Raw genomic sequence first — 18,584 nt, forward strand, 5'->3', positions numbered from 1 at the left:
GCAAGGACAACTGAATGGCCACATTGGTCAACAAATTGGTTAAAAAAAAAACACAAATGCATCTTTCCATAATTAAACAAAAATATATATTTTTTATTATTTGCATTATGTTATTTTCATGAAAATTAAACACATTTCTTCTGTAAATGTATTCCTATACATCTCATTACTGCTATATGTTGACGGTTTAATTTCCTTTTTCCCCAGTTTTTTCAGTGGTTATTCTTGTTAAAATGCTGCAAAAAGATGTTTATTTTTTTTAAATAAAACAATTATACAACAAATACTACCATGAATACTTTACAATTATATATATATATATATATATATATATATATTATGTAATTTATATTTTTATTTAATAATTTAATTAAATATATTGATAATACATTTTAATTTATTAAAAAAGACCTAAAATGTTAATCATTTCATTTTATTTAGTATTGTTTCTTTTTTCTTTTGATCTTTCTTTCTTTCGGTGTAAAATGAACCTTATAAAAGCACAAAAGAAGCACACTTGAATATTTAAGATACATTTGAATCAACTATTATTAAATAAATGATTACAATTGAATATGTATTATTTATCAATGTTATTATGTATTATTCATATTTCAGAATTTTTGAATCCTTTGAAGAAGAAAAAAAAAGTTCAATAATGATTTGAATCTTAAATTGCAGTCCTGCTGTTACACTGAGGAAATTATAGCTCAATTCATTGTCTCTGTTGGTGGTATTGGGATATGAAACTACCTTTTGCAGCAGTGTCAAGTTATAATTGACACTAATTACATCGATGAACTTTAGCTAGTATCAAACTGCTGTGAGGTGAAAAAAGCCACTAATTAAAGGCTTGTAAGCAGCCCTCAAACTCTTCCTCTGATCAATCGGGCCATTAAAGAGTGATGAAGAGAGAAGGCTTCATCAGCCTTGCATTCTCTTGAGAAAAGGGTGAGAGAGAGGTGTTGATACGTTTCTGAGCATGGGGATTCTCTGTCTGGAATGTAAATGTCTAACAGAGAAAGGTCCTGGGAGAACTACAGTACTCATCATTGATTGCAGGTTCTATGTTTTCTCACACTAGGGAATGTAGCAAACACAACGTGAACGGCACATTACTGTACCACTGACAGGGGTATCTTCGCTATCTGAAGGAGACACACTTGAGTGCAGTTTTGTTTGTTGCTCTACCAGTAGAGAGAAGTCGTCTTGGTTGACAGTCTCTGATAACCTGCTTTATCTGTCTTCTACCTTCTATCGTACTCAGTTATAAAGTACTTCATACCATCCTTCGGTGGAAAGTCTTACATGGCTTTCCCAACCATGAAGGCCTACCACACTGTGCGCATTGCCATGGAGTTCAGGGCTTCGGAAATGACAGGGATATTGCTCTTCAATGGCCAAAAAAACAAAAAGGACTTCCTGTCTCTGGCATTATTTGAAGGAAATGTGGAGCTTAGGTAAGTAAGCAAGTTAATATAGGGTTGGAAAATGATTCTTATTCATTTTAATTTACCATTACAACATGCCATTTTAATTTGTGATGATCCTCTTAAATGTCTCCCACATGAAGGTTTAACACTGGTTCTGGGACGGCTTCAGTTATCAGTAAGGTCGTGGTAAAGCCGGGTCGCTGGCATCAGCTCGTAGTTGTGCGTAATAGGCGTAATGCCATGCTGAGCGTGGACAATGAGCCGATGGTTGAAGGACAAAGTCCCCCAGGAACAGATGGACTCAACCTGGAAACAGATCTTTTCATCGGAGGAGTGCCGGAAGACATGACAGTAGAGTAAGAGAAGCTCGAGAACGCCTCCAAATGACACTAACAAGAGCCTCTTTAGTCTTGTTAGAAGCCATAATGAAACATTATGGAGAAAAATAACCTAAATCATTGACTGTCTGCACATGTTTGCAGGAACCTGCCAGAACAACTAATATGACTTAATAAGACTAAGCAGAAATAGCCAAATCAAATTAGCATCAATCAGAGATGTTGTGAAACACTACTTGAGATCTAATTGAATGTTTTTCCATGTGTTCTCAGTCAGGCAGAGAGTGTCTTTTTTTCGATAAAAAAAATGTCTTTCTTTTTTTATATATCATTTCATGATGTTGTTACATTTTCCCTGTCATTTGAGAATTAAGATGAGCATTTTAAGGAAGGAGAACTGACAAAAATGATTGGTTTGTTTTTGCAGTGTAAAGGAGAGGACGTCAGTTTCAACAGGCCTTGTGGGCTGCGTCCGCATGTTGGACGTCAACAACTTTGTCTATAACCTACAAGAGAATGGAGGTAGCGTTCTATATGGCTCGGCCATTGGCGAGTGTGGCAACAACCCATGCCTGCCGAATCCCTGCAAGAACAGAGCCTCCTGCCAGGTCAAAGAAGCCGAGATGTTCCACTGCAAATGTGTCAACGGTTTCTCTGGTGGGTGCACTAGTATTAACTTTTACTAATGCATGTATGATCTTAAAGATGAAGTATGAAAGTTTCAGACAATTTAATTAGTTGAGTCAGTGTTGTTTGGAAAAACAGATTGTTGTTCCATTTAGTGTAGTTAGTGGTGCAAAAAAGAAAACATTCACATTTAACTATATACTTTTTAAGAATAAAAGGTTCTGCAGTGACTCTTTGTTCCAGTTGTGAATATCTGGACTTGTACTTTATTGATTAAAGATTCAGCAGGGCAGAGGATGCTTGTCTAATCAATTTTTAGCCTTATGGGTATGTAAGACCGATGAGTGTTTACCCAACGATATGAAGGCAGCAAGGACAAATACGGAGTGAATACAAATAACTTCACCAGTACTGAATATACTTGTTGGAAAGACACATTTTCCCAATCCTGAAAGTGAATTGGCAAATCTTCAATGTTTTCAGAACAACAGAAGAACACATGCTATATTTCTTATGGTTAAGTTAATAAAAAATCTGGTTTAATAAATAAGTACAAATCAAACTCTACTCAGTTCACAAAAGTGAGATGCTGAATCTGATCTAGTCTCACGGACATGCTGGGTTTCTCTTGTATGTGTGTGTTGCGGGCGGGGTTCTTTTTTTTATCTAAATGTAAATGCTGTAATGATGTATAAATACTTTTGCATGCATAAATATATATATATATATATATATATATATATATATATATTTATTTATTTATTTATTTATTTATTTATACAATCATTATATATAAATGCAATATAAATGTTTTATAATTATAATTTTATAATAGATTTGGTACAAACTTTATGGCAGATCTTAATATTTCCAGTGACAATGTATTCCTAATACCTATGCCAATGTTATGATTAACATTTGTCAATGTCTGCCACACAAAGTTTGTCCAATCTTTTTTTATCTAAATGTATGCCTTTTAATTATGTTATAAGGCAGTACAATAAATACTGTAATTATCTGTAAATACTTTTGCATGCATATATATATATATATATATATATATATATATATATATATATATATATATATATATATATATATATATATATATATATATATATATATATATATATATATATATATATATATAAATGTTTTATAATTCCATGGTAAAAAGAGATTTGGTACAAACTTTAGGGCAGATCTTAATATTTCCAGTGACAATTTATTCCTAATACCTATGCCAATGTTATGATTAACATTTTGTCAATGTCTGCCACACAAAGTTTGTCCAATCTTTTTTTATCTAAATGTATGCCTTTTAATTATGTTATAAGGCAGTACAATAAATACTGTAATTATCTGTAAATACTTTTGCATGCATATATATATATATATATATATATATATATATATATATATATATATATATATATATATATATATATATATATATATATATATATAAATGTTTTATAATTCCATGGTAAAAAGAGATTTGGTACAAACTTTAGGGCAGATCTTAATATTTCCAGTGACAATTTATTCCTAATACCTATGCCAATGTTATGATTAACATTTTGTCAATGTCTGCCACACAAAGTTTGTCCAATCTTTTTTTATCTAAATGTATGCCTTTTAATTATGTTATAAGGCAGTACAATAAATACTGTAATTATCTGTAAATACTTTTGCATGCATATATATATATATATATATATATATATATATAAATGTTTTATAATTCCATGGTAAAAAGAGATTTGGTACAAACTTTAGGGCAGATCTTAATATTTCCAGTGACAATTTATTCCTAATACCTATGCCAATGTTATGATTAACATTTTGTCAATGTCTGCCACACAAAGTTTGTCCAATCTTCAACAAAATTGGCTCAGGTCATCTTCATACCAAGCCTGACGAACCTTTTTTGATTTTAGAAGCCATTTGACTGTAAAACGCCAACAAATGTGGCTTGAGGATGCCAAACAGAAAGTAAAGCTATGTCTTGGATCTTACTGGCCGGAAGTTTCTACTTCTACTATATCGTTTAAGCCAAATTTTCTATGAAGCCTACAACGTATATTACACAAGTCTAATCAGCATTACAAGGTACACTATTGTTCAAGAGTCAGTAAGGTTTTTAAATACTTTTATTCAGCAAGGATGCATCAAATTGATCAAGTAAGGGACCGTTCGGTATTTATGGAAGGGGCCACCGGAGGAAAATAGGGGAGGGTCATGTCTTTTTATTCTTTGTTGAGGGGAGGGTCATCCACCTTTTTTTAGTCTAGGGGGAGGGTCACCCAACTTTTATATTCATTAAAACAGCAACATTTCAAAGTGGCTTGTTTGGTGCTATTTTTTTCCATTTAGCTCCATGTTGATCTCGCGTTATCAGCCCCCCTTCGATATCAGATGGGTCTGACCCAACAAAAATCCAGTTTGGCGCTGTTTGACAGTGTGCGCTTCAGTTCGCGCTTAGAAAAAGTGCAGCATCATGTCAGAACAGAATGCCAAAGAAATGTTTACCCGGCAAAGCTTTAAAGCACGAGCAAATAATGAACTTGTGTTAAGTGCACAGTGTCCTGTGAGTGTAACTCTACCGCTGCATTAACATGTGATGTGAACGTACGTCGAGTTTAACAGTATTGGGACTGAGGCGCCAGAACTGCTTATAGAATGTGCGCTGTAGGGCAAAACTGCATATTTTAGTTTCCATTCTTATTTTGTTTTCACGATGTGTATGATGTAGGGCTACCACCAGCCGCGGCGCTACCATTGGGCCCGGGTGGGCATTTAGGTCCATTATCAGTGAACTTGATAAATGTTGCAGATATGTTTTACGTGCATGCAACAAATGCCTTTCAATTTGTGTGTGCAAAATTCAGAATAAAATGAATGTGCTACAAATACGATTTGTACAAATGAGTCTGTAGGCCTATACTGTGTTGTTACTATTAAATAAGCTCATTTAATTTCATTTTTGTTAAAATATAATAATGTTATTTTTTCATCTATGTTGATTATGAAAAGTGAACCGCACACACGAGTAGGCCTATACGCAATATCGAGAGACATGGAGCGGGTCAGACATGATTTTGACCACTTAATTAAGTTTTGTTTAGCAGAAAACGATTTTTTTAAGTGAATTTCGTTTTGTATAAATTGTATCTTAATTTTAATATTCTTTTTTTTATCAACCAATTGCCAAATACCAAATATAGCAGACAACACAATCATAGAGGCGCCCGCGTGGTCACTTGCACTGCTCGTAAACAGGAGCGCATCTCATCCTAACTTAACGAAACTCAGCATATGCCTCACATACATGAAATATATCTTAAGAAAGCTTGAAATGTCTTTTTAACAATTTAAAATGAAAAGAAATAGGCTACTCTCTGGTTATGTAATGATGTGCATTTCTCTCTATAGGCGTGTTCACTACTACGGAGATGGCGATCGTCAACTTCATCTTTACAGCTGTTGTTGCTGTTAATAAACTAAAAATAATAGGCTTATAATTTTATTACAGTTTTTCTCAGTCACTTTGGTGCATTTCTCACATCACTATTTACATTTGCACAACAGTTAATGCAGTTCTCAAAACAATTAGTACAAACTGCAACACATAGTTGATAACCTGCAAAAGCGTGTCACTTGCTCAAAATGGATAGCTCATTCCTCAAAAGCAAGTATTCATGTCAATGAAAGTGTCAGTGTCATCAATATGAAAAGTCCTGACACCATCGTTTATGAACAAGATAGTCAAATGGCTTTGTCATGTTTTCATTATGACAGTTTACTCTGTAAATGCTTTCCAATGCAAAAAAGTCAGATCTTGGTGACACTACCTGAACATGCTCAAGACAGCACTATATATTTGCACAGCCATTTGAAAAATACAGTAAAGTTACACATTACTGTATTTAGTGAGGTAACTGAGTACAAGACACTGAATATATGTATGTTTCACATTTTTACTGCATATGCTCTTTGCAGTTCTAAATTTGTTCACAGCATTGTGCAAAAGAAAAAATACACCCTTATTTACAACAAACATAAACTCCCTTTCACTGTAAAAAATTTCTAACCTCTCCAAGTCAAAATTTTCTAGTGACTAGTCACATCTAAATTTTTACAGTAAATTGGCCCAAGTGCAATTCTTGTTGCAATAGTCTGTTACAGTAACATTGGCTCAATGAGAAATAATACGTCAGACTAATTGAAAAATTTCGATGTTATCAGTCACTAGAATTTTTTTTTTTTTTTTTTTTTTTTTTACAGTGTTGGGTAGAGCTGTGCACAACTGTAAACAATATTGCAGTACATATTGGAACTGAACATACAACATACATAGAACTGTAATCATTCATGCACATCCAGACGTTCCTCTCTGTCTGGCCACATAATTTCATCTACATCACAGCGAATATCATCTCTTGCAATCAGAAAAAGAGAAACGGTCTTGCTTTTTTGACAGATTTTGACAATTAGTTCAAGATTTTTGTATGTAATGACTCAAGCAATGAAATGAGGACTATTAGTTTTATATGGAATGACTATTCAGAATTCACAAGTATGGTTAATTTTGACTGACATGACATAAGCAAATGATAATGTTATAAAACAGCAGAGAGTTGTATGAAAGCAATTGATGCGTGTCCAAAAGCATTTGCAATTTGTTGGAAGGAATGAGAAACTGCTACTATGATGTGCACAAATGACTCAATGTTGTGGAGGTTGAACTAACTGTTGTGCAAATGTAAATAGTGATGTGAGAAATGCACCAAAGTGACTGAGAAAAACTGTAAACAATAAATTAAATGAAATTTTTATTGCATTAAAAAAGAAACAAAAAAATCCTGTTTATCAATATTGTGTGTGTGTGTGTGTGTGTGTGTGTGTGTGTGTGTGTCGAAATAATTTGTCCGCAGCTGCTCAAAAAAAAAAAAAAAAAAAACCTGTTAAAAACCCCACTGTCAGTGTTTTGTAAGGAACAGGCAAATATGTTCAATATAGCAGGAGACATTTTAATTGTTTAAATAAAACAGTTATTTTTTATGTCAGTGTCGGCTAGACAGATGAAGTTGACGACTCGCGATCTTCGCAGCGCTACCGCATCTTTAAATCACTATTAGTAGGCTATTATTTAAGTTAACATAAAATACATAGACCTACACCACAAAAACTAGTTGAGGATAAATTCGTTAAAATTGGGCGATTCCAGTGAATGGACGTGACATTTGCAGTCAAAACTTAAAATAAAAATTCTCAGAAAATGCATTTATTTGAAACGTCTGAAAGGAGTCAAGACATTAGAAAAATATCTACACATGCGTTTTATATTTAATATGAGGGAAATACACATGTGACGTGACACAAAAAAATCTTTAACTTTTAGGTGGCAAAATATTTTTTCAGTAGCCTAATTCTATAAATTACACTGTGCAAACCAAAATATATATACCCACCGGATGAATAAAGATCGGCCTCCACAGAAAATTAAATTTTATATTATTTTTATTTTATTTTTCGTGTTTGCATTTATGTAAAAAAAAAAAAAAAAAATGTTATGGACGTGACAGTTCTCTATTACGCACGGACATGACTGCTCTGAAGCGACTTTAAAAATTGCACAGAGACCTCAAACAGAAAGCACAAAGCCTTTCTTTAAAGTGAATTTCGTTTTTTTATTAATTTTATCTTAATTTTAATCAATGTTTCATCTGGATTTAATAAATAAGAAGTAGTCTAAATATAGTAGAAAATAGATAATCATGACACAGAGGCGCGGGCGAGTGAACTGGACTCTTGTCTCATAAATGAACCGAAACTCAGCGTAAGGTACTACTTGCCTCATAGACCTGGGAAATATATAGAAAGCTTGAAATGTCTACTTTTAAACATGCAGAACAATTCAAAACGAAGGAAAACAGACATGCTTTCTCCTTATGAAATGTGCATTTCTCTCTGGCGCGTTCTGAGAAGATCGCGATGCATCGTCAACTTCATCTTTGCAGTCGACACAGAAAACACTTGTTTATTAAAAACAATTAAAATGTCTAGCTATATATGACATATTAATAATCATTACTTTTGCCGGTTCTTTGTGACAGCTTTTAGATGCTTTATTCGCAACGCCACCCACATGTTGAACGAGTCACACCGCATCAGCACCGAAAACATGATTTTTTTTTTTCAAATCTAAAATAAAAAATCGTGATACGAACCGAATTAACACAGTCTCACCCCCAAACGTCACATACTGACGCGTCTTGACCATACGGCAACATACGACGAAAAGGGTACCCCTAAAACGTCCATATGTGACGATTCGGGTTATGGGTAGGTTTAGGTATGCGTTAGGGTACCGCTAAGAGGCGCTGCTGGTGCGCTTATGTCTTCGTCTCATATGGACGTTTTAGGGGTACCCTTTTCGTCGTATGTTGCGTATGGTCAAGACGCGTCAGTATGTGACGTTTTGGGGTGAGACCGGGATAGGTTTGGTCTATCATTACAGCCAGATGAGAAAGCAAGAGTTTATGCTTTAAAAAAACAAACAAACAATGGCTATCTGAACATCTTTGCCAAGCGCAAACCAGTACAGAATTAGGCTAATCAATAAATTATCGGGGAGGGTCATGCCTTTTTTCACAATCATTTTGGAGGGTCATAGAAAAAATTATTGCTGGCGAAGGGAGGGTCATGTCTTTTTTGACAACAGATCTCAAAACTCCTCCGGTGGCCCCTTAAATAAATAACGAACAGTCCCTAACGGTAAATACATTTTATAATGTTACAAAAGATTTCGATTTCAAATGAATTCTGTTCTTTTGAACATTCTGTTAATCAAAGAATCCTAAAAAAAATGATTGGTTTTCATAAAAATATTAAGAACTAGAAATACTACTGAAAGAAAGCACTGCTGTTTTTAACATTGATAATAATGTTTTTATCACTGATAATTATGTTTCTTGAGCAGCAAATCAGCAAATTAAAGTGATTTCTGAAGGATAATGAGATGTTAAAGAATGGAGGAATGATGCTGAAAATTTAGCTTTGCATCACATAAATAAATTACATTTTAACAATTGCTTTAAATTGCAATAATATTTCACAACATTACAGTTTGTATTGTAATTTTTAACAAGAAATGCAGCCTTGGTGAACATACAAGACTTTCTCTAGTTTTCTGGTTTATTGTGGTTTATTCACATCATACGGAACAGTAGGAATCATCCACAGAGCAGAAGTTACAGTGTTCTCTTTGTTCACATCCAAGAGGCTTTTTTGTTCTCCATCTTGCAGTGTTGCTCCAGACATTTGAAATATTGCCCAGAGTAAATTGCTCTGTTGTTCTGCTCACAAGCCTTTATTGAACAACCTTTATAATAATACAGTTCAATATCTTCCACATTATTTCTGTACTGCAGAATGGCTGCAATGAGGTGTGTAGGAAAATGAAGACCCTTTGAAGTAGAAGTGTACACAAAGAAATTGGCTAGAGGGATAAATATGTGGGATAACCTTTAATGTTTAAAGAGCAGGATTGTAAGTTGGAGGGTTGCCGCCCCATCACCGTGGTAGAGCGGCCTTAGAGTTTGAGAGCAAGAGAGAGAGACACCTAGCAGAGCGTCTCAGAACACGACGGGAGCTTTCATTACAGTGTGCAGCAGTTACCGCCCGTGGCGTGATCTCTTACTATGTTCTATGTGATTATGGGAGTGTTCTGATGAGACTAGAAGTGCTGACCTAAAGCACTTTCAGTCTTTCAAACCAGGAGGGCACACAACATGCTGCCCTACAGCTTCATCTAAATTTGTAATAATTCAAAATCCTATTATAAAAGGACCCCTATATAGGTGAAAATTCAAGTCAGCTCAGTCCAAAGTCATCTTGGTAACACCTCTAGGCAGCTAAATTTCAACTGTTTGTCAAAATCATGGTTCAGTAGCATCTCATGTCGGCAATAAAATCTAACAACATTGGTATAATCAGTCTAGTTCTTTAGCTTAAATCATGCTTAAAAACTCCATTTTCAGGGCATTGCTACTATATATTTTAGTTAATGCTAGTAAACACACTCTGTCATAAAAGTGATTGGCTCTTTTAATTGAAAGGCAGGGTTTTACCATGTTAATTTCTCCCATTCATTTCACTGCAAGTGGTCCGTCTCTTCTTCCTTATACTATCTGTGACTTAACTAGCCAGGATTGACAGGAATTTGTTTGATTTCCCCTCAAGTGGCTTCTCATCATCTTTTGTTTAAGTCACATAAATATAAATTTTTGTTAACAGGTCCGACCTGCGCTGACGCCCACAACCCCTGCGACCCCAATAAATGCCACCCATCATCACGGTGCCAAGTTCTTCCAGAGGGAGGTTACAAATGCGAATGTCCAATGGGACGTGAAGGCAAGCACTGTGAAAAAGGTACAGTACTACATCATAGTAAAAATACAGTAAATGAGTGTATCGACTCAACTAAGGACTGAAATAACTGCTACTCCTCAGTTGTAATTTCAGTATTGATTTATGTCAGGATCGACCGGTCTGACTCGGATATTTGCTGTAGAATTATTGAGGGATAAAACAAAGGCTATGGTGGAGTGGAAAAGTGAGATTCTCTAGTTGCCATTTCCAGTGGGTACCATACTGTAAAATAGGTTTTAGCGGCTAATGTAATGGAGAGTTGGCATCTGGGAGGTGATGTGAAATTGTTTACCCTTTTATACCATGTCTGAGCTACCATCCTAGGCTGGAAGATCAAACATATCGCAGGTCGATGGGGGGGATTTCAGTAGTGGGGCATCCTCTGGGAGCTGGACCCTAACCAAGGATGCCTAAGTCTGTTGCCATTTCGAAGCATTCATTAGCACTCTTACTCTGTTGCGCTTCCCTCTCTCACCTAATTAAAATTCCTACAGATGTTTTAGATCACAGGCATTAGAAATATGGAAACTAAGTGAAAGGTTTAGGAACACACATGTGTGCATGCGTATTGGACACCTCCCGGGAGTCCTGCCCTATACGCAAGGCCATGGGCCAATAATATATAAGTCAAATTAGCCTATAGCAGGGGTGGGCAACTGTGGCCCACGAGATCGACTTTCCTGCAGAGCTTAGCTCCAAGCCCCAGAGTTGCCCAGCTGTGCTATATAGAGTGCAACAGTGCCCGCCCACTTTTTACAGCGGCCTCGGTTCTGAGAATATTTTCCCTTCATTTTTTCCAAAGGGGATTATAAAAAAGTCATTTTTTTCCAAAGGGGATTATAAGACATTTACCAAACCAACCGATTATAAGGTGTATCAGAACATTACAAACTTTGATTTTAAGCAAAAAAAAGACAAATAAAAAAAAGAAAGAAAATCGGACAAAAAGACAAAGATACAAGACTGTCGTTAAGATACTTAATGACTTTAATGAGGGAAAGAACTACAAAGCATGCCATGTGTCTTGTCATTGGTTAATCGTCTGATTATTATTCACAGGTGTCCCTTGTCTTGTCGTTAGTCTTGTGTATTTAAGCCCTCATGTTTGCCCTGTGTCTTTGTCTAGTATTGAATGTTTCTAGTTGTGTTTATGCCTTGTCCAGGCTCTTGTTTTGAGTTACCAGTTTACAGTGTTTATGTTTGATTTTGTTTATTATTATTAAAGTTGCATTTGGGCCCGCTCCATCTTGCCTCCAGAGGATTAAATCGTTTATATATATATATATATATATATATATATATATATATATATATATATATATATATATATATACACACACCCACACACTCAAATATTTAAGTAGTTTGAAATTGATTACATCATTCACAGTGCTTCATGGGAGTGGGAGGGCGCTAAAGAGATCTTTTGGCACAATTTGCTTGTTTCGATTCTCTGATTGGTGGAGTTTTTTGCAGAATAATGGGTAATGTAGTCTTAAATCAGAATTCCTTTTATTAAACGTTTATTCAACTTTAAAAAATAGGTTGAAATAATGCTGGCTTATTTAACAAAAGCCATGGATTAACAAGCTAGCAGCTGACAGTAGGTCTGACATTTAAGGTTAAAAGTTATTGTAAAATATAAATTCCCTTATGGAGAAAAGAATAGGATTTTTACTTCCGTAACCTGACTGTCACACTCTTTAGAGCTTCCCCCTCATTTACGTCACCATCAAGTTTTTACTGATTGGTTAAAAATTTGAATCTCCAATATCTTCATTTTCATTGACTGTTTTGAAATAACATTGCTGTCTGTATCAGCGATACTATTTCATATGATGTCACTACTTGTGGGTGGAGCCAGTTTCATCTTTCATGAGGACCCCCAGGATTGTGGTGTCATTGCACACACATTCACACACCTGTACAACCCTGAACTGTCAAATGAGAGGGGCCAGATAGTCACCTTTTCGTCTAAGAAAGTCTCCATTAGCGAGTGATTAAAATAAATCGAGGTGAACCAGAATCAATGAGTTGAGCGCATACATCAGACGGGGGTGTTTTTTTTATCGCTTGAATCAATGAGATGAGTAATTCTATCAGTCAGCTGCACATCATGATTAATGGGGAGTCAGTCGGGCAAAGTGTCCAGGGAGAGTGGCTCTCTCATATAAGAGACTGTCCTCCACCGAATCAGTCGTCATAACAGGAGAGCGCTCCCTGCTGGAGGAGGCCAGAAGGTAAAATGCAAGCAGTGTGCTGAAAGAAGGAAATTTACATGTACACTTGACTTTCAGGAGTAACACTTTATTGTCTCTGAAGCACTGCTGGACTAAAGTTCTAAAAGTAATGCATGATGCAGATGATGCATGATGAAGATTTTTGTAGTCAACATGAAAGTGTCTGCAACCTTTTACTTTTTTACTTTTGTAATGTATGTATATCAGTGTAAAATAGAGTATATTCAGTTAGAAAAATGCATGGTAGTTGTTTATGCTAATTTCCAATAGGTTTATGCATTACAAAAGTAGATCGAGTCAATATCATGTTGACATTAAAATCAATATGAAATACAACAAAATAATTACAAAAAGAAATGTTCTACTAGTTTTGTGAAGTGATATGTTTCATTGTAATATTGTAGTTTCATAAAATATTTCAAAATAAATGTATAAAACAAAACAAAAATCAATTATTGATTTATTTTAATCCTTATTAGTTAATAAAATAAATAGTCAGTACTTTTATTGAATGGGGGGTTGGAATAAATTAATACTAATAATCAGTAATGGCTTCTGAAAATGCAGCTTTGCTGTCACAGAAATAAATTACATTGTAAAATATAATACAATAGAATAAATTAAAGTTTTTTAAAATTGTAATAATACTGTATTTGTGATTAAATAAATGCAGCATTATTGAGCATAAGAGACATAAAATCTAAGTAATGTATACAGAATGTATATTCATTGGTAGTAACTTTTTAATAGTAAACTGATACATTTATTATTGATTCAATTTATCTGATTTAATTATTTGATTTTGAGTACTGCAGATCTGTGATGAGTTGTTTAGCAGTGCTGCATTGAAAGGAACGATTTCTCGGTTGTCAGTGGTTTACCAAACACCACCTGTCCTATAGTTTTGGATGTTGCCTAGTCCTTATACATAAACTGAATGCCGTGCAGAAAAGTAGGCCACTACTTTGTCACTTTCCATTTTGACCCTCACTTTCTTGTGGTGTTTGCAAGTGTTGTGATTTCCTGTACAATAGCGAAGCTGCTGCTGCTGTGTTAAACAATAGCTAATTAGCTTTTTAATCTCAGTCTGCCATCCCAGACTGAGCATGCGCTCATCCTGTGTAATTACTGCAGGAAGCATGCTGGGCTGAGTGACAGTGTTATGTGTTGATGGTTATGTGTGTGTATGTGTGATCTATATACTGTGTCACTGTCTGGTCTCATAATTGGAGGAACCCTCCCATCTCAAACACATTATGATATCTGCAAAGCATAATGGACTTTTTCATATTTTTCAGTGTCAGACAAGGGAGGCGCTTTCATTCCTTACTTCACTGGAGACTCTTTCCTGGAGCTCAAGGGCCTTCATCTCTATGGCCAGGATCTGAGGTATTACGTTACAAATTGGCTATTGCTTTTTGCATTTATTTTGATGATGGCGCTTATGTTGCAAACAGTATGTGGTGAAATGAGAAGGCAAAGTCCACATACACAATCAGTGATGCAAACACAATTCAATTCTGCAGAAAACAGTTGTGTCATCAACCAGCTCAATTCAGTTTTGAAAAAGTTTTAAAGTTTTGTTCTCATTAGTCAAAAAAACACTTTGTAAACACCACTGGTTTAATTATGCTTCTTCTACCTCACAGATTAATTCATGTTGCAAGTAATTTCAAGTTAATTCAGATTCGGGCATGTTGGATTTGTTTCTGATGTTCGATTGGTTGAGCTGTTACTCTGTAATTAGTCCATCTATTTCTGCCATTTTGACCCATTCATGAAGATTTGCAGACTGAATGAACCTTATTTCTCACATTACTTGTTGCCTGTATCAAGGAAGAAAACCCTGTTATGTGTCTAATTGAACTATGCTTATTTGTCCATAGGCAAAAATTCAGCATGACTGTCGTTCTGTTGGCCAATGACACCAAAGGCATGATATTCTACAATGGTCAAAAGACGGACGGCAAAGGAGATTTCATCTCTCTGTCCCTGAATGATGGTATCCTAGAGTTTAGATATGACCTTGGAAAAGGGCCGGCTGTAATTAGGTAAACAACACTCTGTATAGTTATATTCTAATGAAATTAAACTCAAATTACTCAGATGTGTTGTGTTCAGTTGCTGATTATAGAACTGTAGAACTTTTGGGTTTATTTTCATATTGCTATTAAGAGGGGCAAATAAACATTAAATAATCTTTTTGTGTGTGCGCAGGAGTAAAGAAAAAATCAAGCTGAACGAGTGGAACACAGTGAATCTGGAGCGGGCCAGCAGAAAGGGAGAGATCAGCATAAACGGCAAAGACCCCGTCAGAGGAGAGGCGCCGGTATGAGAACACTCTTATGCTTATGCTGCCCAATAAAGGCCACAAACAAGAACTAGTCAAACTAGCTGTTCCCTCCCTTGTCAAAAAGGACTGTGATGGTACTTTGATATACAGTAGAGTTCAAAAGTACAAATAAATTTTGAGATTTTGCAAGTTTTGGCTGAAAATAATGAAATATTTCAGATTCTACTCTATGTATAGGTGACTAATCCAGTAAGTACTAATAAAATAACTAACTGACACTAACTAATAATGATTTAGATGTTCTTGCTTCTATTGAAGCTCGTGATGCTCTGTAGATCATTTTAAATAATGCTGGAGAAAAATGATTATCAGGTTTGATGGATTGCACAGGATCTGCAAGTTTATGCAGCTCAAGTGCTGTTGTAATTAAAGTAAAAGAGGTACAAACCAAATACCACATACATTCTAAAACTCATATTCAGTTTTTCAAATCAACTTTTTACTCAAATAGTGTAAATTGCAATGAAAAACTTTTGACTAAAAAAGACTTTTGGACCCCACTGTATAACATGGAATTGAATGATTACCATATTCATGTACCATGATATTGACATTTCAGATAATGCTATATAGGGGTGGGCGATATGACCAAAATCTTATTTCACGATAACGATATATATGACGATATAGTTATTTTTGCTATAAATAAGGTTTTTATTGATTCCATTGAAATGTCATAATTCTTGTCACCAATTTTATTTTATTTTTAAAGTATAGGGATTGCTTCCGCTGAACACAAAAGAAGATATTTAAAGAATGTTGGTAACCAGACAGTTGGCGGTAGCCATTGACTTCCATAGTATTTTTTTTTTCTTTTTTTTTCCTTCTAATTCAGCTACCATCAACTGTATAGTTACCAAAATTCTTAAAAATATATTTTTAGTTCAACAGAAGAGTTTTTTTGGGTGAACTATCCCTTTAAGACAAGTAAACAGTCATTGATAAAATAAGAACAAAGAAACTAATTACAAACAAAAGGACAACAAACTACAATAGAACAAAGAGACAAATGAAATAGACCTATCTGAAAAACTTCAAGCACTAGAAATTAGAAATACTACTTAAATTGTATAAAGTAATCAAATGTATAAATAAAACACTGCATAGTATTCACTACATACATGTAAATATACATTTATTCTCATTAAAATTACAAAAGTGATTTAGTCAAGAACAGTGAGAGATTTTCTCTCTTTTGTTGTTTGATTAACATTAATGACAGACAGTCTGCTACACGTGTTTTCTTTCTCTGCTGTTTACGTTCACTTATAACTTTGTTTACGAGGATACTTGCAAAGATGGGCATTTTTACACATAAGTGTGTGTATTTGACCGTTCAAGCCCAAAAAGACAGCAAAAAGGACTCAGTTAAGTAATTGCGCACTGTATGAGAAACCATCTCTCTGAAAGCATATAGTAAAATGAGTTATTTCGCTGCTTATGGCACTTCACTTGTTTTTTAACCACAATGCTTAAAAACGCATTCAAATGATTAGCTTCCATGACCGTTGACACAGCAACATCACATGAGCGTAACTGCTTAAAAATATCTACCAGTTGACAAATTTCTTCCGGTTATCGTGTCTACTGGTATATTGCCCACCCCTAATACTATGGTATTATCATGGTACGTTTCAAAGCAACCATGATATTACCATGATGCTAAGTGGTATTGACCAGAAAGGCATGCTTTGTTTTGCATATTTTTATGAAGTTTAGTTCAATGTCTGCCTTTCACGCAGGGTCTGGGGTGCATGTGTGGGAAGCTTTCGAAACTTCCCCCTTTTACGTCTCGTACCGTATATTTGGTCTTTTGTCTCTGCCCTCCATTTGCTTTTAATTGCCATGTGGAAATGACTCTGTCTGTTGTGCTACAGATTCGCACCCACTCAGATCAATCCCAGCAGCCTCTGCCTGAGCTCGTGTCAAACCCGAAGTACGACAGCAGAACAATCAGGCTGCTCTCGTACACAAATCGAGGCCATGTAATAATCTTGAAACTCTCTCATCCTCTAGTTATTCCAAATAGTGTAATTTGTGATTAGCTTGATGTAGTCTTGCGCGTAGGCACTTAAGTGTGCCTTTTTCCATCATTAAACCTTCCTACGTATGATAATTGTGTTTCATTGCAGCAGTAGAGGCAGGAAAATCTTATTAAAGCGGATGAGAGAAAGGATGTAAGAAGATGAGAGAGGAAAAAATGTGAAGAAACCAAAAGGGTCTTGTTCCAAAGGGGCCGCCCGAAGCGAAACCCCATGAGAAATATTTTCATATTGCCTCGATGGCCTCAGCCGTTCCACTGAACAGACTCTAATATACACCGCCATATCACAAAGCAAATATAAATAATGTGGGTGCAGTAGTGTAAAACAGCACGACTTTAATGCCATTTCTGATTTACTCTGAACATTTGTTTCTGGGGCACTATCCACACACACATATATTTATTTATTTGTGACCTGCATGCTAAGTGTCTTGCTTGAGTTACGCTTGTGAATATTTTATTCCTCAGGCTTATAGTTTACTGCATGCAGTTCTGTGTGTACTGACATCTTCTGTGTTTTCTTCACTGGTAACATTTTTTTTCTTCCTTCCCATGTGCTCTTTTTGTGTGCTGTCTGGATATAAGAAATCACGCAAGGTAATGACTAAAGTCTGAAATCGCTCTCTCGAAATCAACATCCTCATTCCCACCAAAAGCAACTGTCCATTTCAGCTTCATTGTCCATTAGTCAAGATCTGGTAGAGGATCAAACAAATCGGAGGGGAGGCTTTTTTTCTCCTCTTCAAACCATTCCATATGCTGAATGGAAAGAGACAGAGAGAGAGATTTGGCTTTCACCTCAGACCAGCTGGTATGGGGGCGACAGGGGATAGTTATCATTTGACCACCATTGTTTCATCACCCTTCCAACAACAATGAAATGTCTTCATTAGTCTCGCGTGGGAGGGCCATTAAACCGCCTCACTGTGGATGTAGACTGTGAGAAAAAGGCTGCTGGCGTGGGAGAGAAAGGGAGTGTTATCAAGAGAAGAAAGAGATGTGAGAGGAAGAGAGCGTGGTACAGAGCTAGGAGTTGTTCTTTTGGCACATTTGTTTTTGGACCCTTCAGGGGCGTCATGCACTTTTTTTTTTGTTGTTTGTTTGTTTGAGGTG

The 18,584-nt window shown here is 35.5% G+C and overlaps 1 protein-coding gene across 7 annotated transcripts in view; it reads left to right on the forward strand.

The window, feature by feature from the left end:
* The window catches only part of agrn (agrin), a 242,049-nt gene that overhangs the window by 207,396 nt on the left and 16,069 nt on the right, over positions 1-18,584 (forward strand). For 4 of the 7 annotated variants that reach the window (XM_081386436.1, XM_081386437.1, XM_081386439.1 and 1 more), the window contains 8 exons: positions 1,268-1,460; positions 1,574-1,789; positions 2,199-2,428; positions 10,700-10,834; positions 14,373-14,463; positions 14,961-15,125; positions 15,292-15,403; positions 18,057-18,068. In XM_081386436.1, the coding sequence (XP_081242562.1) occupies positions 1,268-1,460; positions 1,574-1,789; positions 2,199-2,428; positions 10,700-10,834; positions 14,373-14,463; positions 14,961-15,125; positions 15,292-15,403; positions 18,057-18,068 (1,154 nt within the window). The remainder of the gene's footprint in view (positions 1-1,267; positions 1,461-1,573; positions 1,790-2,198; positions 2,429-10,699; positions 10,835-14,372; positions 14,464-14,960; positions 15,126-15,291; positions 15,404-18,056; positions 18,069-18,584) is intronic. The other 3 variants (XM_081386438.1, XM_081386442.1, XM_081386441.1) reach the window with 1 other exon arrangement.

This window comes from Scardinius erythrophthalmus, assembly GCF_964197995.2.
Source record: "Scardinius erythrophthalmus genome assembly, chromosome: 15".
Lineage (NCBI taxonomy): Eukaryota > Metazoa > Chordata > Actinopteri > Cypriniformes > Leuciscidae > Scardinius > Scardinius erythrophthalmus.